Consider the following 27872-nt stretch of genomic DNA (forward strand, 5'->3'; position numbering starts at 1 on the left):
CATCCCTTCATCATGTTTACCCTTATTTTTGCGTGTATATATCTTTTTTTCTTGCAAATTTTGGGAAGTAGTTTCTTCTAACGGACCAGAATACACCCACAATCAAGTGTGTGGCTCTGTTTTATTCACCAGTCTAATAATATATGTATGTATGTGTGTGTGTGTGAATACATACATATATATATATACACACACACACATATACATAGAAAATATACATACATACATACATACATACATATGTATATTTTTCCCCCATTCTTCTCCCCCCAGTTTCGTGTCTCTTCTGATTTGGTTAGTGTATATCTTTCTGGGGTCATTGCTACCCTTTTAATATTTTGTTCACTCATCTATTCTTTTTTTCTTTTTTTTAAAGATTTTATTTATTTTTATTTATTTGACAGAGAGAGATCACAAGTACGCAGAGAGGCAGGCAGAGAGACAGAGGAGGAAGCAGGCTCCCTGCTGAGCAGAGAGCCCGATGCGGGACTCGATCCAAGGACCCTGAGATCATGACCTGAGCCGAAGGCAGTGGTTTAACCCACTGAGCCACCCAGGCACCCTCATTCATCTATTCTTATCTGGATAAAATGACAAGACAGAAAAACTCACCACAAAAAGAAGAACAAGAAGCAGTATTGATGGCTAGGGACCTAATCAATACAGACAGTAATGTGTCAGAATTAGACTTCAGAATGATGATTATCAAGGTGCTAGCTGAGCTGAAAAAAAGCATGGAAGATATTAGACAATCCCTTTCTGGAGGAATAAAAGAACCAAAAGATGACCAAGTTAATATCAAAAAATCTATTAATGAGGTGCAATAAAAAATGGAGGCTCTTACTGCTGGGATAAATGAGACGGAATTAGTGATATAGAAGACCAAGTGATGGAAAATAAAGAAGGTGAGCAAAAGAGAGACAAACAACTACTGGACCGTGAGGGGAGAATTCAAGAAATAAGTGATACCATAAGACGAAACAATATTAGAATAATTGGGATCCCAGAAGAAGAAGAAAGGCTGCGGGTCAGAAGATACATTGGAGCAAAATATAGCATAGAGTTTCCTTAATTTGGCGAAGGGGACAAGCATCAAAATTCAGGAGGCACAGAGAACCCCCCTCAAAATCAGTAAAAATAGGCCCACACCCCATCATCTAATAGTAAAACTTACAAGTCTCAGTGACAGAGAAAATCCTGAAAGCAACTCACGACAAGAGGTCTATAATATACAACTATAGAAATATCAGATTGGCAACAGACCTATCCACAGAGACTTGGCAGGCCAGAAAGGACTGACATGACATGCTCAGAGCACTAAACAAGGAAAATACGCAGCCAAGAATACTATGTCCAGCTAGGCTGTCATTGAAAATAAGAGATAAAAAGCTTCCAGGACAGATAAAAACTAAAAGAATTTGCAAACACTAAACCAGTCCTACAGGAAATATTGGAAGGAGTCCTCTAAGCAAAGAGAGAGGCTAAAAGTAACAGACCAGAAAGGAACAGAGACAGTATACAGTAACAGTCACCTTACAGGCAATACAGTGGCACTAAAATCATATCTTTCAATAGTTACCGTGAATGTAAATGGGCTATATGCCCTAATCAAAAGACACAGGGTATTAGAATGGATTAAAAAAAAAAAACAAGAACCATTGATATGCTGTCTATGAGAAACTCACTTTAGACCCAAAGACACCTCCAAATTTAAAGTGAGGGGGTGGAAAAAAATGTACCATGCTAGTGGATATCAAAAGAAAGCTGGGGTGGCAGTCCTTATATCAGATAAATTAGATTTTAAGTCAAAGAACATAATAGATGAGGAGGAACACTATATCATACTTAAAGGTTTTGTCCAACAAGAAGATCTAACAATTTTAAATATCTGTGCCCCTAACATGGGAGCAGTCAGTTATATTAATGAATTAATAACAAAATCAAAGAAACAACAACAATAATACAATAATAGTAGGGGACTTTAACACCCCCCTCACTGTAATAGCAGATCATCTAAGCAAAAGATCACAAAATAAAGGCTTTAAATGACACACTGGACCAGATGGACATCACAGATACATTTAGAACATTCCATCCCAAAACAACAATACACATTCTTCGCTAGTGCACATGGAACCTTTTCCAGAATAGATCACATCCTGGGTCACAAATCAGGTCTCAACCAGTACCAAAAGATTGGGATCATTCCCTGCATATTTTCAGACCACAGTGCTCTGAAACTAGAACTCGACCACAAGAGGAAAGTTGGAAAGAACTCAAATACATGGAGACTAAAGAGCATCCTACTAAAGAATGAATGGGGGCGCCTGGGTGGCTCAGTGGGTTAAAGCCGCTGCCTTCCGCTCAGGTCTCAGGTCATGATCCCAGGGTCCTGGGATCGAGCCCCATATCCGGCTCTCTGCTCCACGGGGAGCCCACTTCCTCCTCTCTCACTGCCTGCCTTTCTGCCTACTTGTGATCTCTGTCTATCAAATAAAGAAAAAAAAAATGGGTCAACCAGGAAATTAAAGAAAATTTTAAAAAAATTCATGGAAACAAATGAAAATGAAAACAACTTCATGGGGTCCCTGGGTGGCTCAGTTGTTAAGCGTCTGCCTTTGGCTCAGGTCACGATCTCAGGGACCTGGGATCAAGCCCTGTGTTGGGCTCCCTGTTCAGTAGAGTGCCTGCTTCTCCTTCTCCCTCTGCCTGCTGCTCTGCCTACTTGTGCTCTCTATCTCTGTCAAATAAATAAATAAAATCTTAAAGGAAAAAAAAAGAAAACACAACTGTTCAAAATCCTTGAGATGCAGCAAAGGCGGTCCTGCGAGGAAAGTATATAGCAATACAAGGTTTTCTCAAGAGACAAGAAAGGTCTCAAGTACACAACCTAACCGTACACCTAAAGGAGCTGGAGAAAGAATAGCAAAGAAAGCCTAAACCCAGCAGAAGAGAAATAAAGATCAGAGCAGAAATCAATGAACTAGAAACCAAAAGAACAGTAGAACAAATCAACAAAACCAGGAGCTGGTTCTTTGAAAGAATTAATAAGATTGATAAACCCCTGGCCAGACTTACCAAAAAGAAAAGAGAAAGGACCCAGATTAATGAAATCATGAATGAAAGGGGAGAGATCACAACCAACACCAAAGAAATACAAACAATTATAAGAACATATTATGAGCAACTGTACACCAGCAAATTTGCAATCTGGAAGAAAAGGATGCATTCCTAGAGACATAAAAACTACCAAAACTTAACCAGGAAGAAATAGAAAACCTGAACAGACCAGTAAGGAGATTGAAGCAGTCATCAAAAATCTCCCAAAAAATAAGAACCCAGGGCCAGACAGCTTCCAAGGGAATTCTACCAAACATTTAAAGAAGAATTAATACCTATTCTCCTGAAACTGTTCCAAAAAATAGAAATGGGAGGGAAACTTCCAAACTCCTTTTATGAGGCCAGCATTACCTTGATCCCAAAACCAGACAAGGACCCCATTAAAAAGGAGAATTACAGACCAATATCCTTGATGAACGTGAATGCAAAAATTCTCACCAAAATACTAGCCAGTAGGATCCAACAGTACATTAAAAGGATTGTTCACCACGACCAAGTAGGATTTATTCCTGGGCTGCAGGGTTCATTCAACATCTGCAAATCGATCAATGTGATACAGTACATAAATAAAAGAAAGTAAAAGAAGAAGAACTATGTGATCCTCTAAATAGGTTCAGAAAAAGCATTTGACAAAGTACAGCATCCTTTCTTGATTAAAACTCTTCCACCGTGTAGGGATAGAGGGTGCACACCTCAATATTATAAAAGCCATCTTTGAAAAGCCCACAGTAAACTTCCCATTCTCAGTGGGGAAGAACTGAGAGCTTTTCCCCTAAGGTCAGGAACACGGCAGGGATGTCCATTATCACCACTACTGCCCAACATAGTACTAGAAGTCCTAGCCTCAGCAATCAGACAACAAAATGAAATAAAAGGCATTTGAATTGGGAAAGAAGTCGTCAAACTCTCACCCTTTCCAGATGACATGATACTCTATGTGGAAAACCAAAAAACTCCACCCCAAAATTCCTAGAACTACTGAAATTCAGTAAAGTGACAGGATATAAAATCATGCACAGAAATCAGTTAAATTTCTATACACTAACAGCAAGGCAGAAGAAAGAAATAAGGAGTTGATCCCATTTACAGTTGCACCCAAAACCATTAAGATACCTAGGAATAAACCTAACCAAAGAGGCAAAGAATCTGTACTCTGAAATCTGTAAGGTACTCACGAAAGAAATTGAAGAAGACACAAAGAAATGGAAAAACGTTGCATGCTTATGGATTGGAAGAACAAATGTGAAAATGTCTATGCTACCTAAAGCAATCTATACATTTAATGCATATCAGTTTTTTTCAAAGAAATGGAACAAGTAATCCTAAAATTGATTGATTGGTCTTATTCTTACTGTTTGATGGGAGAAGGAGTATTCCTGGCTTATAAGGATGTAAAACACACCTTTCATTTACTTGTTAAAGTCATTTTTTTATGCCTGAACATTATGCATTATTTCACTTGATATTCCTAACAAGCTAGTGAGGCTGATCCTAATCTAACCCTCTCACAGCTTTTATAGTCCGTCCATCCTTCCTTCCTTCCTTTCTTTCTTTTTAATGCAAAAAGGTGGATTCATTATAGTACAGGGACAGGACAGAAAGAGCTGCTGTTTTATTTAGTTCTTTTACAAAGATCGGTAAACTTTTTCTTTAACGGATCAGAAAGTGAACATAGATTTTGCCAATCATGAAATCTATTGTAACTACTTAACTCTGCCATTATAGCACTAAAGCAGCCATAAGCAATATGTAAGCAAATGGTCTGATTTATTAAGTTTTAGAACATTGCTTTCTTTCCTTTTTTTTTTTTTAAACTTAGGAAATTTCAAACATACATAAAAGTGGAGAAGATAGTATAATCAATCACTGAGAATTCCCATCAGCTAGTTTTCTTCTTCTTCTTTTTTTTTTTAAGATTTTCTTTATTTATTTGACAGATCACAAGTAGGCAGAGAGGCAGGCAGAGAGAAAGGGAGAAGGCGGGCTCCCTCCTGAGCAGAGAGCCTGATGCGGGGCTCAATCCCAGGACCCTGAGATCATGACCTGAGCCAAAGGCAGAGGCTCAACCCACTGAGCCATCCAGGAGCCCCAGCCATCAGCTAGTTTTAACAGTTTGTAGAGCATGGCCAGTCTTGCTTCATCCATATTCCCACCCATTTCTCCATGCCCCAATTATTTTAAGCAAATTTTATAGTTAATTTTATCTGTAAATAAACTAGTTTTTGTAGCTCTGAAAGGGGGATTTTTTAAAAAATCATAACTACAATATCACATTTTCCTGATTCTTATTTTTTGTCTTTTTATCTGTAGTTTTCATTCTTACTTGTTTTTTCTTTTGAAAGTATGTTGAAATAACTAAGTTTTACGGAGTTTCTCATACATTTTGCCAGCTATAGTTTTTATTGTTTTAAATACGTGTATATAAAATTTACGATCTTTAAGTATATAAATACAGTTGTACTAAACACATTCGCCACCATCCATTCATGTTGACTTTCTTAATCCTGTAAAACTGAAATTCTGTATCTATTAAACAATAACTCCTGCATTCTCTCCTACTTCTAGCCCCTGGCAGCCACCATTTTTCTTTTAGTGTATGAGTTTTGACTGCTCTAATTAGTTCATATAAATGAAATCATACATTTGTTTGTGACTGTTTTATGTCACTTAACATAATGTCTTAGGTTTATCCATGTGTAGCATATTGCAGTATTTCCTTCCTTATATATCGTCTTTGAAGAAGTGTCTATTTAAGTCCTTTGCCTATTTTTGAATTGGCTTATTGTATTTTTTTAGTGTAGTTTAGTATGATCCTCTGTTTCCTGTACTTCATGCAAATTGGTAGCTAGATTTAGAGACTTGATCAAAATTTGGTTTGATTTGGGAGCAGCAGAGAGAGAAAAACATGTCTGTTTTCGTATCTGTCCCTCTTTTATGCTAGGTGCTACTGATCATTGACTTAATCTGTTAATTAGAGGCTACAAAGAGGTGTTATTTTCTGGATTTCTTTTTTCCCATTTATTAGTTGAAAGACTTCTATAAAGGGGAGCTTAACATCATCTTTATTACTTTGAGGTACAGCTCATATATAGAATACATGATAAGGGCGCCTGGGTGGTTCAGTGGGTTGAGCCTCTGCCTTCGGCTCAGGTCATGATCTCAGGGTCCTGGGATCGAGCCCTGCATCAGGCTCTCTGCTCAGCGGGGAGCCTACTTCCCCCCCCCCCCTCTGCCTGCCTCTCTGCCTACTTGTGATCTCTATCTGTCAAATAAATAAATAAAATATTTTTTAAAAATACATGATAAGTGCTTGGTTCTAGCTTTTATTATCAGTTTTTTAAAATAATGTGTTGGTTCCCTAGGAACTTTAAAAAATGACCAAGGATTTTTTTTTGTTGGGTATTTAAACATATTTGGTGTGTTTGTTGTCCTTATTGATGAATTGTGGCCTCTTTGAGTTAACTTAGAAGACCTTTTGTCACAGCCTTGGTAATTTTCAGTGGTTTGCTTGCTCTCTAGTGTGACAAGATGTTCCTAGTGTCTTGTATATTTTGTGTCAAAGGCCTGGGGTCAGTCAAATCTTCAGAGTCCCTACTTTACTTTTAGGGGGAGGTCATACTTTGCAGTCCACTAGCTAGGCACAAGGAGTTCTTGGAGTTATTGGTATGGTCATTTAAAAGCCTTTCATTGAACAGAGCTATGAAATATGTGTTTGTTTTTAACAAAATATTTCATGAGTTTATACTGAGGCTTCCAATTTAAATTCATGCTACATGATTTTCACTTCTTCGGTCTCACATCCATGTCTTCTCCCATGTGAAAAATCTCAGATCTCAGTGAGATCTCAGTAATTACTGATTGCTTTCTCCCATAATCATACACAAAAGTATCAGAATAACAATACCAATAGGAATATAATTTTGGAAACAAGAAACTTTTTTTGCTGTACTTTGGCTTGTGATTTATTCCAAGGAACATTCATAACAGTTGATTTTATTATGGCTCAAAATCACTTGAGATTTTTTTTTTGTTACATTACTAATATAACACAGATGCACATTTAGGTTAATTTTGCTTTTAGCTTTTACAATTGATTTTTTTTTTATTTTATTTTCAATGTGTGTGTGTTTTTAGAGTATTATTTATTTATTTGACACACAGAGATCACAAGTAGGCAGAGAGGCAGGCGGGGTGGGGGCAGGAAGCAGTCTCCCCACTGAGCAGAGAGCCGGATGCGGGACTCGATCTCAGGACACTGAGATCATGACCTGAGTGGAAGGCAGAGGGCTTAACACACTGAGCCACCCAGGCGCCTAGTGTGTGTGTTGTTTTAAAGTAGAATATCTAAAACAGGGTGTTAGGGGCACCTGGGTGGCTCAGTTGATTAAGTGTCTGCCTTTGGCTCCGTGATACCAGAGTCCTGGGATTGAGCCCCACGTCAGGCTCCCTGCTCCATGGGGATCCGACTGCTCCCCTTCCTTGTACACTCTCTCTCTCTCTCTCTCTCTCTCTCTCTCTCTTTCTGTCAAATAAATAAAATTTTTGGAAAAAAAATAAAGTGGGATATTAAATACATACTCCTGTATATGTGTGAATGCAAGTATATCTTCTATTGCTATCTGACTTAGCTAAATAATAGCTTACTTATACATATTCTCCTTGTTTTACCTCTTTTTTTAAAAACAATAATATATTCTGGAAGTCACTCCATAATAATACTTAGAGCGATTCCTCAGTTATTTTTACATCTGCATGATACTCAATTGTGTGGATACTCAATATAGTGTATTCAACCGTTGGTGGACTATTAAGTTTGTGCACGTGTGTGTGTGTGTTGGGGATAGTTCTTTCCCCCTTCCTATTACAGTTAGTGTCAGTGAACAGCTGTGTGTATCCTTTTTTTTTTTTTAACTTCTTTTTGTTTAGTGTGTATTTGGAAAAGATTCCTTGAAGTGGGATTGATGAGAATGTGGTAAATGCTTATATGATTTTTGGGAGATATTGCTAAGTTTTTGTTTATAAGGGTTGTGCTATTTTACATTCCCATCAGCAGTATATTTTGCCACAACCTTATCAACGAAGTATATTGTCAAATTTTTGGATTTTTTGCCAGTTCTGTGAGAAATTTAATTCCATTTTAATTGCATTTCTCTTAGAAGCAAGGTTTAGCATCTTATCATAAGCCTCAGAGCCATTTGCCTTTCTTTGTGAACTCTGTTCACTTCTCCAACACATTTTTTTGATCTCTGTTTTTAGAATGTGTTTGTTAGGATTATTAGCCCCCTTGTCTTTGATAAGTTACAGTTAGTTTTACAATTTGACTTTTGTGGTTTTACTTTGTTATTGTTGCATTAGCCATGCAAAAGTTTTTAAAATAATTTAAAGCTATCAATCATTTCCTTTTGCTCTACTGACTGTATAGCAGGCAGAATAACATAATCGGGTAAAACATGTTTAAAATGTAAATTAAATATATTTGTGAAAATACACACTTAGTCCTCATTATAATGTGTTCCTTTTGCTTCTAGGCAAGGATAAAAGCCATCAATACATTTTTTGCTAAGAATGGTTATCGATTAATGGATTCTAGTATGTATAGTCAGCCCATTCAAACTCAAGCACAGTATGCCTCACCAGTTTTTATGCAGCCTGTATATAATCCTCACCAACAGTACTCGGTCTATAGTATTGTGCCTCAGTCTTGGTCACCAAATCCTGCACCTTACTTTGAAACACCACTGGTAAGTGAGATCCTTAAAGAATTATAAAATTTTTCACTCAAGCTGAAATTTGAAGAAATTAGTTAGAATAGTTTATTTTTTGTTTTGTGTTGATAACTGGTTTCTTCCTGGCTTTTAAGTAGTGATAATGGTATGAAATCACCATGTGACTAAGACTTGAGCTATTGATTCCTATAATTTTATGCTTTAGATTTTGCTGAATGAATTAAAATAAGAAATTGGGTAAATCCTGATTAGTTTAAAATGCTTTCAGTTAAAATTTTTCAGAGAGAATGTACTTTATTAAGTAATGACCTAATGATTTCCTTGATATTTGCAGTGAGTATTACAAAAGTGAATAAGTAAAATGCTTAAAATTAATTTTGCCTTGTAAAAGAAATTGAGAGGGATCCTGGCTGGCTCAGTGGAGCATGCAGTTCTTGAGTTCAGGGTCCTGAGTTCAAGCCTCATGTTGGGTGTAGAAATTACTTACAAATTAAAAATCTTTAAAAAATTTGATACTAGGTTAGTTCATCAGGAGTTTCTTAAAGCCTTCACACTAGGTTTTGCCCTTTTCATTAATTGTTTTTAAACATTACATTTTCTTTTAGGCTCCCTTTCCCAATGGTAGTTTTGTGAATGGCTTTAATGCACCAGGATCTTATAAAACAAATGCTGCTGCTGTGAATATGCCTCGACCATTCCAAAAAAATCGGTAAGATTAAAAATAATAGTGATATAGGGGCGCCAGGATGGCTCAGTCATTTAAGCATTCACCTCTTAATTTTGGCTCAGGTCTTGACCTCTCAGGGTCATGAATTCAAGCCCACAATGGGGTCTACCCCAGCATGGAGCCTACATAAAAACAAAACATAATGAAATTTATTGTACACAATTCCCAGTAGTTCTTAAAGAATTACTGTGGTAATCACAGTGCTTATTTACAGACTTAGTAAAAAGCTTAAACAATTTATTGTAGAATTAGTAAACATACTTTGACCTCATAGTGGATAATTTGTATAAAAAAGATTTAAAACTAAGATTATACATAATACATACTGATTCTTTAATATTAAAGATAAAAGAAAATTATTTTATGATAGTAACATAAAATGGGTTCATGGTGTTCCTTTATTGTCGCTTGTTTTCGTTTGTGGTACTTTCTTGGTGAAAAGATTGAAATCACAGTAAGAAAGCCAAGAATGACAGTCCAGTCATCCTTGTTTATAAGGAAGTATGCCTATGCTTTTGAAGGTACATGGCAGGTTTAGTATAATTTTGTGGGTTATTCAAAACCGTTCATCTACAATCCTTTTTCATATATCTGAGCAGTACAGGTTGTTAATTTTTTAGTTAGAAAAATTATACATGAGTATTTTCTTCTTATAAATTGCAAATATTACAGATGAAACTAAGAGAGCTTTTTTGACAGACCCTAATCCTTGTTTTGTTTCTTCTAAAAAGTGACTACTCCAAGACCTTTATTTATCTGTTTGTTTGTTATTTATTTATTTATTTGAAGTTATCAGTCAAGGAGAAAGTAACTTTTAGGAAGCCCTTTTGTAGTTTATTATATGAACCTTATAACAGCCCAGTGATGATCACTAGACCTACTTAGAGAGACTAGGACTAACTTTCAGAAGTCTGGGCATTTTTCTACCTTTCATATTTCCTCTTTCTGTCACTTTACTTCTTCCTTTCCATCTTTTATCACTTATTCTTTTATCTTTCTTTTTTCTTTTGCCTGGACTGAGATTGTAAGTCCCTCTCAGTGAAGGGTAAGATTATGAGATCTGAGGGCTGTTTAAACCTAGTAACTTATCTGTTAGGTATATTGAAATGCAGTGAGAAAATTTAGGCTAATTATAGTTCTGAACAGATAAACAGCATTTTCCTTCATGAAGTCATTTTCAGATATGATAGATAATAAAAATATTTTAAAATCACTTCGTGTTGATGTTGTATAATTTTCACTATTAAAAATCTATTTTGTGGAGATTCTGGGTGGCTCAGTTTGTTAAGTGCCTTCAGCTCAGATTGAAATCCTGGGATCCTGGGATTGAGCCCCACATCAGGCTCCCAGCTCATCAGGGAGCCTGCTTCTCCCTCTCCCTCTGCTGTAGCATGTCCTCCCCGCCCCGCCTCCATTTGTGCTCTGGCGCTCTCTCTCTGTCAAATAAGTAAACAAAAATCTTAAAAATCTTAAAATCTATTTTGTGACATAAAGTAATTATTTCATATAATCTTAATGAAATCCAACCCAACTTTGTCTCCTGGTTTCTAATTAAGTTTTAATGGCAGTAACCTAATTTTTTTTATTTTCTGTAAAGAATAGGGTAGCTGTAGATATTGTTGAAATTCATGTTTAATTGTTGGGGTTATAATTATTTTGAAGTTTTAAATCCAAATTCAGAGAACCAGGAACTGGCAATGTGTTTGTTGATATAAATTTATAACCTGGAAAATAGACTGTAAAAGTGGAATTTTTAAACACAAATAAGGGGCCAAATATAAATCTTATACTTCCCTGTATAATCTCCTGTGGAGCCAAGGTCCTCATTACTTCAGGTGTTTTCATTGTTGATTAAACTGTAGCCTCCTTAACCCCCTACCCGAGCTTTATCTGCTTACACATTGTTAGAGAATTGGGTGCTTATACCTGTCATCCAAGATAAAAGCTACCCATGTTTATAGTTTTTTTTAACTAGATTCTATACCTAATTCATGAAGCCATGCCAGGCTATTAGTTGCATTATCCTTCCTAGCTTTTTTTTTTTACAGAGGCTCTTTGAACAATTAATTTAGTAAGAAGGTGGGATTTTAATATATTGCACCGTTTCTCTGGTTTTGGTTGTCACTCCCCTAAAGAGTGACATGCCCCCCCCATTTTATTTTTTAGACATCACCCCAATTTTTTCCTATGAAAATTTAGTATTGACGATATGGTATATGTATTTATATAATATATGTATATCTGTGCTCTATGCATAAAAGTAAGATTGGGACTTTTTTTTTGTTCCTTCTTAGCCCCACCCCCCACCCCAGGAACCTTTTTCACTCCCACTAGGGGTGATGTTGCCCCATTGAGAATGTATGGCATAAATTCTTTAATAAGCTTAAAGTCTGGTTGATTTAGGTGTGTCAAGACTGCTACTGGTGTTAAATTAGCTAAAATCCTAGTTGTATTTTGAGTATCGAAATAGAGGTAGCTTTATCTTGAAGAACTTTGGATTTTACCCCAAATATCTCCAAACAACTTTTTTATTTTTTAAAAATTTTATTTATTTTATTTATTTATTTGACAGAGAGCGGGAGGAGTGGGAAAGGGAGAAGCAGGCTTCCTCTTGAGCAGGCAACCCGATATGGGGCTCAATCCCAGGACCCTGGGATCATAATCTGAGCCGAAGGTAGATGATCAATGACTGAGCCACCCAGACACCCCTCCAAATAACTTTTTTAAATGTAAAAATCTCAGACAAAAAGAGTTTACATCTTTATAATGTGATACTTCTATGTGTACCTTAATTTGTGGAAAATAGAATACAGTAGAAGGCAATTTTTAACTTGTCTCTTTAAATGTACTTTTTACCATTAAGGGGAAAGATTTTCTTTCTGTCTTCATTTATCCTCTCATGTATGTGATCTTATATTTCTTATAGTGTGAAGCCTCATTTCAGGTCATCGAGTGGTTCAGAACACTCCGCAGAGGGGTCTGTGTCATTGGGGGATGGACCATTAAACAGATCTGGTTCAAGGAACTTTACAACTGAGCGGCATAACCCTACAGTAACAGGGCATCAGGAGCAAAGCTACCTTGCAAAAGAAACTCCTACTATACAGATGGAACAGAATGGGGATTATGGTAGGGGCAGGTAAGGACATATGGTAACAAATACGGATAAGGTATATGAAAATATTTTGCTCATAATGTGAATATTTGAAGACCATGATCTAGTGATTATTTTTTGTTTAAACTATTAGTGTATGGTTATGCTAAATGAATACAGTGTTCATATAATGTGGGTTAATAGTTTTTCATAATTATTAAGAAATGTATAGTGCCCATATAGAATATAGCTGAATCAGGTGTATAAAGTTACTCTGAAGTTCTTTATGGTTTACTGAAGAAAGAATAGCTTAGAAAGATCAGATCCTATCTGCATTCTAGTTTAATTTCTTACAACTTGTAGCTGTGAAAATGGGGAAATGGGGTTATACCTTATCGCCTACTCTGCCGAAATGAAACAAAAAACTTTGATATACTTCTGGTGTGGAAGGAGCACTACTTAGTAAAAGTGGGCCCAACTTACTTAGTGGTGATGGTGGTAACAGATGAAGTTTTTGGTAGATTAGTTTAGGATCCCTTCAGAAGAATATATATTCATCTCTTAATAGTGGAGATATAGAAAGTATAGTTAGCTAAACTAGAAATTCACCCGTCATTGATAGAGTGTATTATATATTTGAAGAAACTTATGAATTGTCCCTCCCATCATCCCCAACTTTTTTATCATTGTTAAAAGGAGAACTCTTTTCAGAGGTCGAAGACGACGAGAAGATGAAAGAGTCCAGGTAAGTGTTTTTTACCTGTATTACATCTTTTTTTTTTTTTTTCTTTTGTGATTTAGTATGGCATTGGCTTGTGGTTGGTCTTTCTGGGGTTTTGTCTTACTGATTATAGTATTAGGCAAAGGTAAATAGAACCTGTGCTTTGACCCTAAAATATCCACTACTACTACCACCATTCCCCATCCTTAAAGCACATGTATAGTTAGGGATTTGACTTTTATTTTTATTTATTTTTTTTTTTTTAAGATTGTATTTATTTATTTGACACAGAGAGAGGTCACAAGTAGGCAGAGAGGCAGGCAGAGAGAGACAGGGAAGCAGGCTTCCTGCTGAGCAGAGATCCTGATGTGGGGCTCGATCCCAGGATCCTGGGATCAGGACCTGAGCAGAAGGCAGAGGATTAACCCACTGAGCCACCCAGGCACCCCTGTTTCTTGTATTTTTAAAAAATCACTTGAATACCTGATATAATCATATGGTTTAAAAATTTAAAAATGAGGGACGCCTGGGTGGCTCAGTTGGTTGGACGACTGCCTTCGGCTCAGGTCATGATCCTGGAGTCCCGGGATCGAGTCCTGCATCGGACTCCCAGCTCCATGGGGAGTCTGCTTCTCTCTCTGACCTTCTCCTCGTTCATGCTCTCTCTCACTGTCTCTCTCTCAAGTAAATAAATAAAATCTTTAAAAAATAATAATAATAAAATAAAATTTAAAAATGAAAATATTCAGTGAAAAGTTTATTACGTTATTAATGGACATTTAAATACTTTCAGTCTTACAAACAGTAACTGTAATTTCCCATATATTTAATAATACCTGAAGGAGAATCCTTAGAATGGGATTTCTGGGTTATAATACAGTAAATTGCTACCAATCCACAGCTTTCTTTAGGGGTTGTGCCAGTTTACACTCTTGTCAGACATTGAACAAAAGTTCCTATTTAGGGGCGCCTGGGTGGCTCAGTGGGTTAAAGCCTCTGCCTTCGGCTCAGGTCGTGATCCCAGGGTCCTGGGATTGAGCCCCGCATCGGGTTCTCTGCTCGGCGGGGAGCCTGCTTCCTCCTCTCTCTCTCTCTCTCTCTGCCTGCCTCTCTGCCTACTTGTGATCTGTCAAATAAATAAATAAAATCTTAAAAAAAAAAAAAAGTTCCTATTTATCAGTAGCCCTATAAATATAGGACTTTTTGCCAAGCTGATAAAGCTTATCGTTTACTTACAAAGCTCTCTGGATGGTGTGGGAAACTTAAACTGTTTATTGTTACTTGTTGGAGACAATTTTCTACCTACTATTTATTCTTCTATCCACTAATCTTATAAAACTGCTTATAGATTAAAAAAACTTTTATAGTTCTAAATATGTTTTTATTTGAATTTTGACTTATCTAGCTTCAAATTAATCATGTTTTTATTTTTTTGTGGTTTGTTCATGGTGAGTGTTTGCCATCTCTTAACTGAAAACAAAAGGAATTGAGAAATCAGAATGATGAAGGAACCCACAGAGGTCTCAAGAAAAACCCTGCCTAGAATTTACAGATAAATCATAAATTATAGTATAAAACTTGTTTTTACATGTATAAGTAGTGAATTATATATGCATATTAGTATACATATAGCATGTAGGCTACATATATAAGTAGTGAAAAGATAAGCATTTTCAAAGAAGAAAACATATTGCATGGACACAGAATGGTCCTTAGGGCAAACTGTGAGTCTTTTAAAATAGTATTGTTTTTCATTTATAGCTTTCTGTACCAGGGGCCCCCATGACATGGCAACAACTTTTTTAGGATACCATTGCAGCAGTCCACATTAATCCCTAAGTGGCCTTTAACAATTGAGGAGAGAAGAGATTAGTTTTGAAGTCCGTATATGTTGAAAATACGTTGAGGATTGACGACTGAAAGAGTAAAGAAAAAGGAGACAAGCATGCTTTCAAGTAGGAAAGGCAGAGTGGACATGCCTTTGTACAGGAAGGAGATTTTAGCTAGAGACAAAATTTAGTACTTGTAAGCTTACAGAAAGTAATTGAAATCATAAAAGTAGATGAAATCATTCAAGGGACTCTGTAAAGCAAGTGATTTAAATAAAGTGGTCAAGAATGGAACTTTGGCAACAAAGTAGCTTTGGGCTGAAGAATGAGATTACTTAGTATGTTGTTGCTGTATCCAAGCAAAATCTGAGTAGAGAGTGCTGATAGGCAAATGGATGTCTAGGTTTCAGGTAAAGGTCTGGGCTGACAGTATTGAAAGTGTAAAATTCAGTGAGTTTTGGCAAATTTCCAGTGGTGTGTAGCCAGAAAGTGACCAAAAGTGAAAAAGATAGTTGTAAAGGTTGTTTGCATATAGGTTAGTAGTTGAAGGCATGAATAGTGGCTATCACAATAGGGAGAGTATGGAAGTGAAAAGAGCAGTAACCACATAAAAACTGAAACTGTCGAAGGGTGTAGGTAGAGAGCTGCAAGCACCTGATTATGAGATCTGAAAATCAAGATAAAGAGGTATCACAGAAGCTAAGGGAGGAATGAGCTCCCAAAGGAAAGAATGTTTACTGTGCCAGCTTCTATATAAGGTTAGGGGGAAAAAAGTCTGTCGGATATTGCATTGTGGAAGGCATTGGTGACTGGTCAGCGCAGTTTTAGTGGTGATTGCAGAGGTGAGGAAGTACAAGTGAGAGGCTTGTCAGGGAATAGAATGGTGAGCAGAAAGGCAGATCAGGAGATTTTTTCAAGGAAGGATATTCTTGTGAAGACTATGTGGAAAGAGAAAAGCTAATGGCAAATTTAGGTCACACAAGGGTTTTTATTTTTGTTCTGGAAAGGAAGTAACAACTTAGAAAACAAATAGTGGAGATTTGGTTAGCAGGCTTAAGGAGTGTGACACAGTTTGTAAAAAAAAAAAAAAAAAAGGAGAGGCAGTTGATGAAAGGTAAGCAGGATTGATAAAAAAATAATAATAATAAAAGCTCAACTGAGAGGAGAAGCCAGGAATTTATAGGAGAACAAACAATTCTGTGCATTAGTATAGAGTTAATTTTGTTTGTTTCCTTATAGCTCTCAGCTTCTGTGGTACAGGATTAGGGAATGAGATTGGCTTGTGATCTGTTTTATGATTTGTGTCTTTTAGAGACCCCCGTCTTCATCAGCTGAAGCAAAGGCTCCAACACCAAAGTTTGACTTACTAGCCTCAAAATTTTCCTCCTTTACCTGGAAGTTCATCGAGAACTCCAGGTGAACTTGTTTTGGAGAGTAGGGATGTCTGATGTTGTTAAAGGTGTCTACAAAGAAAAGGTAAATACTGAGGCATCCATCTTTTACTTGTGTGACCATAGCTAGCCTTTGTTTGCAGTTATTATTTGAAATTTTATTTGCACTTAATATGTATTTCTATCATGCTTTTTATTCATGGGATTGTTAGCTTACTTTGAGTATTATAAAAAGATTTATGATGAAGCTACACAGGCCAGTAAAGCACTGGTGTTGTGTAAGACTGATGAATCACAGACCTGTACCCTTGAAACAAATAATACATTATATATTAATTAAAAGTAAAATAAATAAAAATTAAACCAGTTCAAAAAAGTAAAGTGTTTCTTCACTTTTGCAGGTCTTTGGTATCAGGCAACTCATCTTGGTAGAACCAATTAATGCAAACTGGTGGAAAATGTTACTTGCGCTGAAGCCTGTAATTAGTGATGTAAATGAATTCCAAGTTTGGTAAAATTCAGGCTTTCAAGTAATGGAGAGTTGATATTGAAGACATAGGAAATCAACCTTTTGCATAGGTCCCCCTCCTAAAATAGTTTTGAGTGTAGACCTCTTCCTGTACGAAGTCTTCACACCCAACATATTTTTCTCATTTTCTTCTCTTTTTTCTTAATTCAATTTTATTTTAATTTTATAGGACATACACATGGTACAATTAGGTTCATAGTGAAAAAATAGTAGACCTGTGCAGCCATTTTGACTAGCTTTTTCTCTTGTTTTCCCCCTATATTTCTAAATAAATGGTTATCTGCTATTTCTTTTCTTTATTTTTTTTTCTTTTCCTTTCCCTTTCTCTTTCTCTTTTTTCTTTTTTTTAAGTAATCTCTGCACCCAGGTAGGGCTTGAACTCACAACCCCGAGATCGAGTTGCATGTTCACAGTATACTTTATTTCTTGGACTTTACAAGTTTCAATGTTATCTATTAACTTTCCATTTAGAACCTAAGGATTTAGTTCTCTTAAGCCAGCATACTTTTCTTACCCTCCCTATATATTTTACTCCATTGTTTCTAGAATACCATCCATTATAAGGTTCCCTAGATTTAGTATCATTAAGAAAGTAAAAAGCAGGGCTGGGTGCCTAGGTGGTGCAGTTGGTTAAGCAACTGCCTTCGGCTCAGGTCATGATCCCAGAGTCCTGGGATTGAGTCCCACAGTGGGCTCCCGGCTCCACAGAGAGCCTGCTTCTCCCTCTGACCTTCTCCCCTCTCATGCTCTCTCTCACTTTGTCTCTCTCAAATAAATAAATAAAATCTTAAAACAAAAGCAGGGGTGCCTGGATGGCTCAATAGGTTAAGCCTTCAGCTCAGGTCATGATCTCAGGTTCCTGGGATCCAGCTGTACCACCCTCTCCCAAGTCAGGCTCCCTGCTCAGACAGGGAGCACTCCTCCCTGCCACTCCTCCTTCCTCATTCTCTCTCTCTCTCTCTTTCTCTCAAATAAATAAAGCCTTTTAAAAAAAAGGTAAAAAGTATTGCCAGTTAGATTAGGATATACCACCATTTGTAAGTCACATCTTGATCCTCCTCCCCACCCCCCCCCAACCTGAACCTCACATTATACTGCCATTATTTCTCCTTACACTCTCTCTCAGTGGCTTGCTGCACAGTTGTATAGCTGGGACTTGACTTTACCATCATCCTGAGAATTTTCCTTACTTTCTTTTGTTGAATCCTCTCTCTTTCTTACTCTTGTTTTACTTTCCTTTTTTATGGTATGTCACATCTTCCTGAGCTTCCTGAATTAGTGGTTTTTAGTATAAATTTCTTGAGATCTTGCATTCCAAAAATGTTTTTGTTTTCACATTGGATCAATAGCTTATTTCTGTAGAGATCTGCAATAGAAATCATTTTCCCACGGAATTTTGAAGGTATTTCTTTGTCTTCCCCTGTTTACAAAATTGTGCAATGTTGTAGTTATTTCATCAGCCTTAAGATAGACATTTTCCACCTTTGAAAATCTATGATTAAACATTACCCTTGTTTAAGTGGCAGTGTTTTTCTTAGTAATACATAAAGTAATGGTGTGTTTTACAGTTGATGGCTTCTCCCATTTGGTGTATTGTGATTCACACGTACATACCTTTTTAAAGAAGAATAAAGTCGGGGCGCCTGGGTGGCTCAGTGGGTTGGGCTGTTGCCTTCGGCTCGGGTCATGATCCCAGGGTTCTGGGATCGAGCCCCGCGTCGGGCTCTCTGCTCAGCGGGGAGCCTGCTTCCTCCTCTCTCTCTGCCTGCCTCTCTGCCTACTTGTGGTCTCTATCTGTCAAATAAATAAATAAAATCTTAAAAAAAAAAAAAAGAATAAAGTGTATCTCCCTTGTGATCTCAACTCACGGTTGTGGACAGTAAACCTCACAAATATCTGAACAATGCCATATGTCTCCCCTTCCTTTTTACAATTCCTCCTATTTCTTCCCTTCCTCCCCGTCAGAGGAAACATCCTGACTTGGCAATAATAATTTTCTTGCTTTTCTTTATAATTTTACCATTCTGGCTTGGGAAACTTTTTCTGTAAAGTAGGTCTAGAACGTAAATATTTTAGGCTTGTGGGCCACATGCTAAAAACTTAAAAACCACTCTTAGCACATAGGCCATACCAACAAAACTCAGAGGCTGGATTTGGCCAGCAGGCCTTGGTTTGTCAACCCCTAATATAGAGAGTATACTGTTCAGTGTGCCTGTTCTTGAATACAACATAAATGAAATACGTATTCTCTTATTTCTTCATTCTGTATTGTGTGAAATTCATCCGTGTTGATACAAGTAGTTCATTTTACACTGTGTATTCTTTTGTAAGAATATCCTTATTTTGGGGCGCCTGGGTGGCTCAGTGGGTTAAGCCTCTGCCTTCGGCTCAGGTCATGATCCTCAGGGTCCTGGGATTGAGTCCCGCATCAGGATCTCTGCTCATCTGAGAGCCTGCTTCCTCTCTCTCTCTATACTGGCTTTTCTGCCTACTTGTGATCTCTGTCTGTCAAAGAAAAGAAAGAAAGAAATATCCTTATTTTACTGTTGATGGGCACTTGAGCTGTTGTGGGTTTTTTTTGTTTGTTTGTTTGTTTTGACATTATAAAGCAGTTCTGCTGTGTGTGTTCAAACTACACACACACCTTGTTTTTAGGTATATACATAGTGGAATTGCTGAGGGATAGGGCATCTAAAATTTAATTACAGTTGAGGTCAACTTACCTTTTCATGTTGTATTGGCCATTTGCGTTTCTCTTTGTAAAGTGTCAAGTATTTGGCACCTTTTTTTCCTGTTGGGTTATCACTTAACTTTTTTTTTTTTTTTAATATTTTATTTATTTATTTTACAGAAAACGAGAGAGAGAGAGAGATCACAAGTAGGCAGAGAGGCAGGCAGAGAGAGAGGGGGGAAGCAGGCTCCCTGCTGAGCAGAGAGCCCCATGCGGGGCTCCATCCCAGGACCCTGAGCCCAAGACAGAGGCTTAACCCACTGAGCCACCCAGGCGCCCCAGGTTATCACTTATCTTACAGATTCGTGGAATTTTTAAATTTATTTTGGATACTAATCCTTTGTCAATGACATATATTACTAATTATGGTTTGTTTACAGCGTTTAGTATTTGCGAGTGAAAACAAGTTCGTATTTTAGTATGGTCCTATTTATCAGTCTTTTTTTCATGATTTGTTCTTTTTGTATCTTGCTTAGGAAACAATCTGGCTTCCAGAGATCCTTTTTAGAAACCTCTCGTTCGGGAGGCACCTGGGTGGCTCAGTGGGTTAAAGCCTCTGCCTTTGCTCGGGTCATGAACCCAGGGTCCTGGGATTGAGCCCCACATCGGGCCTCTCTGCTCAGCGGGGAGCCTGCTTCCTCCTCTCTCTCTGTCTGCCTCTCTGCCTACTTGTGGTCTCTGTCTGTCAAATAAATAAAAAAAATATTTTTTAAAAAAAATAAAAAAAGGAACTTCTCGTTCTGATCCTTCTATGACCTCTTTTTACCCCCCTCTCTGAGGGCTTGTAGGATCTTTATTTATCCCTGGTATTCTGTGAAATGTCATGAAGGTGTATCTTGCTATGGCTCTTTATTAATTCATTGCACTGGATACTTGGTAGACCTTTTCAGTCTGGAAACTCATCCTTACATGCTAGAAAATTTTCCTATATTATCTCTTTGATAAATTCTTCACTTTCCTTCCTTAAACTCTTGTGGGGTTTGTTTGTTTGTTTGTTTGTTAATTTATTTGACAGAGAGCTCACAAGTAGGCAGAGAGGCAGACAGAGAGTGAGGGGGAAGCAGCCTCCCCACTGAGCAGAGAGGCCGATGCAGGACTCTGTCCCAGGACCCTGAGATCATGACCTGAGCCGAAGGCAGAAGGTCAACCCACTGAGCCACCCAGGTGCCCCCTTCCTTGAACTCTTAATTTGATATGGCACCTTATAGGTCGAACCTCTGATTTTGTTCTGGCCTTCCTAATTTTTATTTTTATACTTGTTTATATATAATTCCACAAAGTTTTTCTGAATATTACCTTTAAAACCTACTGAAATTTGGGGCTGCTTGGGAGGCTTAGTTGGTTAAATGTCTGCCTTTGGCTCAGATCATGATCCTAGGGTCCTGGGATCAAGCTCCCTGCTCAGTGGGACATCTATCTCGCCCTCTCCTTCTGCCCATCTGCACCCCTCCCCTCCCCCACTCATGCTTGCTCACTCACTCTCTCAAATAAAAATCTTAAAAAAGCAGGGGGCCACCTGGGTGGCTCGGTGGGTTAAGGCCTCTGCCTTCAGCTTGGGTTGTGATCCCAGAGTCCTGGGATATCAAGCCCCACATCGGGCTCTCTGCTCAGTGGGGAGCCTGCTTCCCCCTCTCTTTCTCTCTGCTGCCTCTCTGCCTCCTTGGGATCTCTGTCTGTCAAATAAATAAAATCTTTTAAATAAGAAACAAACCTAGTGAAATATGTATTTCATCAATTGACTTTAATATCCAGGGCTTGCTATTAGTTTTTGTTTCTGTTTTTTTAATGGGTGTATGTGTTTGAGAGAGAGAGTGTGAGCAAGGGGGAGGGAGAGAGGGAAAAGCAGCCTCCTACTGAGCAAGGATCTCAGTGCAGGACTCTTATCCCAGGATTCTGGGGTCATGACACAAGCCAAGGCAAATGCTTAACCTGAGCTACTCAGGCATCCTTTGCTATTGTTGTTGGTTTTTTTTAATTTTTAAAATTGTGTTAAGGGGTGCCTGGGTGGCTCAGTCAGTAAAGCATCTGCCTTCAGCTCAGGTTATGATCTTGGGGTCCTGGGATCAAGCCCCGCATTGGACTCCTTGCTTAGTGGTGAGCCTGCTTCTCCCTCTCCTCTGTGTCACCCGCCCCCCCAACCTTAAGCTCTCTCTCGCTCTATCTGAAATAAATAAATAAAAAATATATATTTTTAAGTATGGTAAATTGCACGTAATATAAATATACCAACTTAAAGGGTACCCTGGGTGGTTTAGTCAATTAAGCATCCAACTCTTGATTTCACCTTTTGTCCTGATCCCTCAGGGTGGTAAAACAGTGTGGTGTCTGCTTGAGATTCTCGTCCCTCTGCCCCTTCTAAAAAATTTACCATCTTAAACATTGTTCAGTGTGTGCAGTTCAGTTGTGCTAAATACATTCACAATGTTGTACATCTAATCTCCAGAACTTTTTATCTTGTAAATATAAAATGCAGTAGGGCACACCTGGCTAGCTCATTTGGTAGAGCATGCAACTCTTGGTCTCTGGGTTGTAAGTTCAGACCCCACATTGAGTGTAGAGATTCCTTAAAACACAAGATCTTTAAAAAATAATAATAAAGTCAGGGCACTTGGGTGGCTCAGGTCGTTAAGCGTACTGTCCTTCAGCTCGGGTCATGATCCTGGGGTCCGGGGATCGAGCCCCACATAGGATTCCACGCTCTGTGGGCAGCCTGCTTCTCCCTCACTCACTCTCCTGCTCGTGTTCCCTCTCTTGCTATGTCTTTCTCTGTCAATAAATAAATAAAAACTCTTAAAAAAAATAATAATAATAAAGTAAAATGGTATAACCCATTACACGGTGACTCCCATTACCCATTACCTCTTCCCTCAGCCACTGGCAGCCACCATTCTACTTTGTCTATATAAATGTGAGTACTCTGGGGTAACTTGCATAAGTGAAATCATGTAGTATTTGTCTTTTTGTGACTGGCTTATTTCACTTAGCATGATGTTCTCAAGGTTCATTCATTATGGTAGTGTGTACCAGTACTTCGTTCCTTTATTGCACAGTAACATTCCATTATATGGATGTACCACATTTTGTTTATCTGTTTCACCAGTTGATGACTTGTTTAGGTTGTTCACGGTTTTTTGGCTACTATGAATAAGGCTACTATGAAAATCTGTGTGTAGACATATCTTCTCTTGGGTATATACTGTTGGGTCATACGGTAACTGTTTAACTTTTTGAAGAACTATCAGACTGTTTTACAAAATGCACCATTTTGCATTACTGCTTTCAGTGTATGAGAGTTCTGATGTCTCCATATCATCACAAACCATTTGTTTCTTATTGGTTATAGCCACCCTAATGAGTGCAAAGTGATTTCTCATTGTGTTTGAATTTGCATTTCCCTAATGACTGATGGGTGGTTAAACATCTTACAAGCGCTTATTGGCCATTTGGACATCTTCTTGGAGAAGGGTCTATATGAGTTAATTTGAAGTATGTTTTTACTTTAAGGATAATGAAGAGTTGAGAGTTAGTTGCCCAGTGCCTGCAGAGGATGAAACAGACAGACTGCAACCTCTGCCCAGCACTCAGTATGAGTACCAGTCCTCCATGTACAGCTGAGCTTCCTGCATTAAGGTACAGGTTCAGTATAGAAAATCTTCTACATTATTAATTACTTTTTCGGGGTGCCTGGGTGGCTCAGTAGGGTAAGCCTATGCCTTGGGCTCAGGTCATGATCTCAGGGTCCTGGGAACAAGCCCCGAATTGGGGCTCTCTGCTCAGCAAGGAGCCTGCATCTCTCTCTTTCTCTCTCTTTCTCTCTCTGTCAAATAAATAAATAAAATCTTTAATAAAAAAAAAAAAAGATTACTTTCTCTTCTGATTATTTGCTCAGCTCTTTGTTTGTGCTGTACTAAGTCTAATGTCAAGCTCTCTTTTCCTTAGCACAACTCAGCAAGAAAAGGATCCAGTAGAGGATTCCACTGTTCAAAAGGATGTTCTCAACCAGACAACTATACCAGTTTCTTCCCCAAGTACTGCAAAGCCATCAAGGACAAATAGTACTTCACCATGTAATAGTAACATAAATGCACCTGTAGCTGTGGCCCTACAGGTAACTTGAGGAATTTAGTATGGGGGGGGGAGTAATTGGCTAAATAATAAGTGGTTTGTTTTTATTTTGTTTTGTTTTTGCATAAGTCTTTATAGAGCAGAAGTCATTTGGAAATAGCCCAAATTGAGGCTGCCAGCCTCAAATGAAACTCAGGAAGTTAAAGTCACTGTGAAGAAATGGGAAATTTTAGCCATGTTGAGATAGTGAGGAAGTAACTGTTCATTCTGGGGTTTTGTTGTTGTTGTTGTTTTAAGACTTTATTTGAGCAAGAGAGAGTATGAGTTGGGGAGAGGGAGAAGCAGATTCCCTGCTTCAGCTGAGTAGGAAACCCCATGCAGCACTCCATCCCACAACTCTGGGTCATGACCTGAGCCAGAGGCAGATGCCCACCAACTGAGCCACCCAGGTAGCCCCAATTCTGTTTGTTTTGTTTTGTTTTTTTAATGGCCGCCCTTTTTTTTTTAAGATTTATTTATTTATTTGACAGAACAATAGAGAGTACAAGTAGGCAAAGCAGTAGGCAGAGGGAGAGGGAGAAGCAGGCTCTCCGCTGAGGAGGGAGCCCAATGCAGTACTCGTTCACAGGACCCTGCAATCATAACCTGAGCCAAAGGCAGCTGCTTACTGACAGAGGCCACCCAGGTGCCCCATTAATGGCTTTTTTTCTGATTACCTTCTAGCTAAGTGAAACTTCTTTCCTTACTCAGGTTATGATGTATTATTTTTGGGCTAAAGGGACTCTGAGCCCTTTTGAAATTCCTTTTTAATAATGTTTAACAAGTCTTAGGGCTACTTCCATTATTAAATCAGTTTACAGAAATCATTTTTATAATTAGGGAAAATACAGAAAAGCAGGGCAAAAACACAACATTTAATAATCTTTTCATTCATTAATATAACTAATTGCATTTGGTATAGTTTCTTTTTTCTAGATTAAGGACATTTTATTTTCTTATTTAATACTAGTACAATGGCAGCTATCGATTACTGAATGCCTGCTATATGTTAAGACCAGTGCTAAATACTTTTCACTTGCTTTATCCCATTCACATAAGGCCCCTATTGTCCTTTTTCCACATGAGGTTAATTAAAACTTTTAAATAGTCTTCTATTAATATATTATTTGTTCCCATGGGGCGCCTGGGTGGCTTAGTGGATTAAGCCACTGCCTTCGCTCAGGTCATGATCTCAGTGTCCTGGGATCGAGCCCTGCATCGGGCTCTTTGCTCGGCGAGGAGCCTGCTTCTCTCTCTCTGCCTGACTCTCTGCCTACTTATGATCTCTCTCTCTCTGTCAAATAAATAAATAAAATCTTAAAATATATATATATATATATATATATATATATAATTTGTTCCCAGCTGCTCTGTTTAGAGTCTTATGAAATCCATCTCAGGGTTCTTTGTAGCCATGGAAGAGAGAATAGAATCATTTTATTTCATCAGATAATGTACATTATTTACTTAATCTGTCCTTCCTTATTAGACATTTAGGTTGTTTGCAGTTTTTTCATCACCATAAGCAATGCTGACATGAGCATCTTTTAGATTAATTCCTCAGGTGACATTATTGTATCATATATAATTGCCAAGGCTTTTTATTATTTCAGCAAAAAAAATGTTTAAGATTACTATAATACACTTTAATAATAGTGTATATGAGAATGCCTGTTTCCCTTTTCTAGAAGATAGCTTACTGATTTTCTTGTGGATCACACTATCCTTTTTGTACTTTATTTAAAGAATGTACCATAAATTTTTTTTATCTTCAAAGGAACCCCGAAAGCTAAGTTATGCTGAAGTGTGCCAGAAGCCCCCTAAAAGAGCCATCTCCAGTTCCTGTGCAGGCCACTGCGAGAACTTCGCTCCAATGTAGCCTCTCCCACCAAAATGAAGAGAATGGAGCTCCTGAGAAGTCCATTGAGAAATCACATGAGAAGCCAGAAGCAAGGGCTAGTAAGGAGTATTCTAGCTTCCGAGGCAATACCATTCCCAGGGGAGCAGCTGGAAAAATCAGGGAACAGAGACGCCAGTTTGGCCATAGGGCTATACCTCAGGGAGTGACTCGACGTAATGGCAAAGAGCAATATGTGCCACCCAGATCACCAAAGTAAAGAAACAAACAAACAAAAAAACTATTGAAAAACTTCTCTCTCTTCCCATTAAACTTGAGCCGTGGCTATATTGAACTGTTCTGGAGGGGAGGGGGGTAGCCAGGAAGGAAACAGGAGAAAGTGTCTGTCCTTAAATCATTATGGATTTTGGAGTTGTGAGCAGTAGAATCCCAAAATTCATCTCTAAAGTGATTTTAAAATGCTGGAGGATTCCAATCAGTATAATATATATATATGTATACATATATAAAAAATATAATTTTTCTATTTTTGTTTTGATTTTAATTTGCAGAGATCTTCTGCCTAGAATCAATTTTGAGGGTTCAGATTTAGCTTGAAAAAAAAAAAAAAACATATTACACATCCTTCAGTAAAGGAGATGAGGGAGTGAGAGAAAATATTTTTTGAAGAAACATTTCTGTAAAATTAGAAATTACTTTTTTTAATCTATTTAAAGTTTGGCTTGGGAGAATGCCATCTCTGCCTATATGGCCTTGTGTTGCAAAGCAGATCAGTGGCTAGGGTGCCTGTTGTGTGAGTGTGTGGCAAGAGTGGATTGAAGCCAAATCTGTTGTCATGTTAGTAAATGATTTGAAAACTGAATGTAATACTTGAGTAGATTTTTTTTTCCATTTTGAAATTCAGTCTGTCTTTTTGACCTTAATATTTCATTCAACAAACTTTTAAGCGCTGATTGTACTTAGAGATGTGACTATCAATCAGTTTGATACTCAAGGAAAGAAAGGGGGTTATTCAAAAAATCAAAAATCTGTTTTAGGTCTGAGTGGATAGGTCAAATGGACTTCAGAGGTTTAAACTGCTTTGTGATTTCCTACCCCACCCCACCCCTAAAATAGGAGACAGGTTTTTTTTGTTGCTTCATTGTCATTCTCTGTTCTTTGACTACCCACCCCAAAAGCAAAATAACCACATCTTACAGAATTGTATGTTTCTAATTGCCTTGACAGTTTAGTCAAATCATATAACTGTTCTAATCTCCGATTGAACATTGAAGTAGTTTACTCTTCTGTTCATGTATTTAGAACTTTAGATCCCAGAAATGGTAGGTCAGACTGACCCTACAGTAATTTATTTGTGTTCGTGTTAAAGATGAAACATTGTAACTGATTTCTTTAAGTGTTAAGTAGTGTAGAAGTAAAAATATATATATATATATATATATTAAAGGCTTAAATTTGGGGGTGACTTTTTTCTGTTTACAATGTATTTTATCATCATCTTCCTTTTCTCCCAAAAAAAACAAAAAAACAAAAAAAACAGTTTGGAATTCACAGAAACAGAACCAGCAAGTCATGGTATTTTTTGACTTAAAGGTGAGAAAGATAGTTGAAGAAAATTAATAGTACATACTTTCTCAGTGAATAAAGTTGTAGCTGTCATATTAAGTAGGCACGTTTACATGCTGGTGTTTAGAAAATGGCTAAAATATTAAAACCATTTTGCATTAATCTGTTTTAAGTCCTACTATTTTCAGAGTTTCCATGTAAGGTGGGTTTTGTTTTCTTTTTAGGGATAGTTTGTAATAGTCATAACTGTCCCTTATGTTAGTGAATTACATATGTACAAATTGAAACTGTAAATTGTGAACACTGGAAAGAAACCATTGTGACATAGAGTAAACATCTTAGTAATATATTAAAAATGAATGTAAATGGAGGTTAAAATTACATTACTGTGAAACTCATCTTCCAACTCTAGTTAATCTTTGGAGATTTGTATTAGTAGGTAACTAAACACTGCACATTTCTGTACAAGCCAGGAT

General features: G+C 37.6%; 1 protein-coding gene across 1 annotated transcript in view; it reads left to right on the top strand.

The window, feature by feature from the left end:
• Nucleotides 1–27251, top strand: part of LARP4 (La ribonucleoprotein 4) — a 76175-nt gene extending 48924 nt beyond the window's left edge. Inside the window, 14 exon segments of the mRNA XM_032348168.1 lie at nt 8649–8861; nt 9452–9555; nt 12500–12712; nt 13364–13412; nt 16530–16592; nt 16594–16656; nt 16658–16693; nt 23373–23420; nt 23422–23498; nt 23808–23976; nt 25750–25794; nt 25796–25822; nt 25824–25860; nt 25863–27251. Of these exon segments, the coding sequence (XP_032204059.1) occupies nt 8649–8861; nt 9452–9555; nt 12500–12712; nt 13364–13412; nt 16530–16592; nt 16594–16656; nt 16658–16693; nt 23373–23420; nt 23422–23498; nt 23808–23976; nt 25750–25794; nt 25796–25822; nt 25824–25860; nt 25863–26089 (1371 nt within the window). The 3' untranslated portion in view covers nt 26090–27251.
• The last annotated feature ends 621 nt before the right edge of the window (nt 27252–27872 follow it).

This window comes from Mustela erminea, chromosome 6 (assembly GCF_009829155.1).
Source record: "Mustela erminea isolate mMusErm1 chromosome 6, mMusErm1.Pri, whole genome shotgun sequence".
Taxonomy (NCBI): Eukaryota; Metazoa; Chordata; class Mammalia; order Carnivora; family Mustelidae; genus Mustela; species Mustela erminea.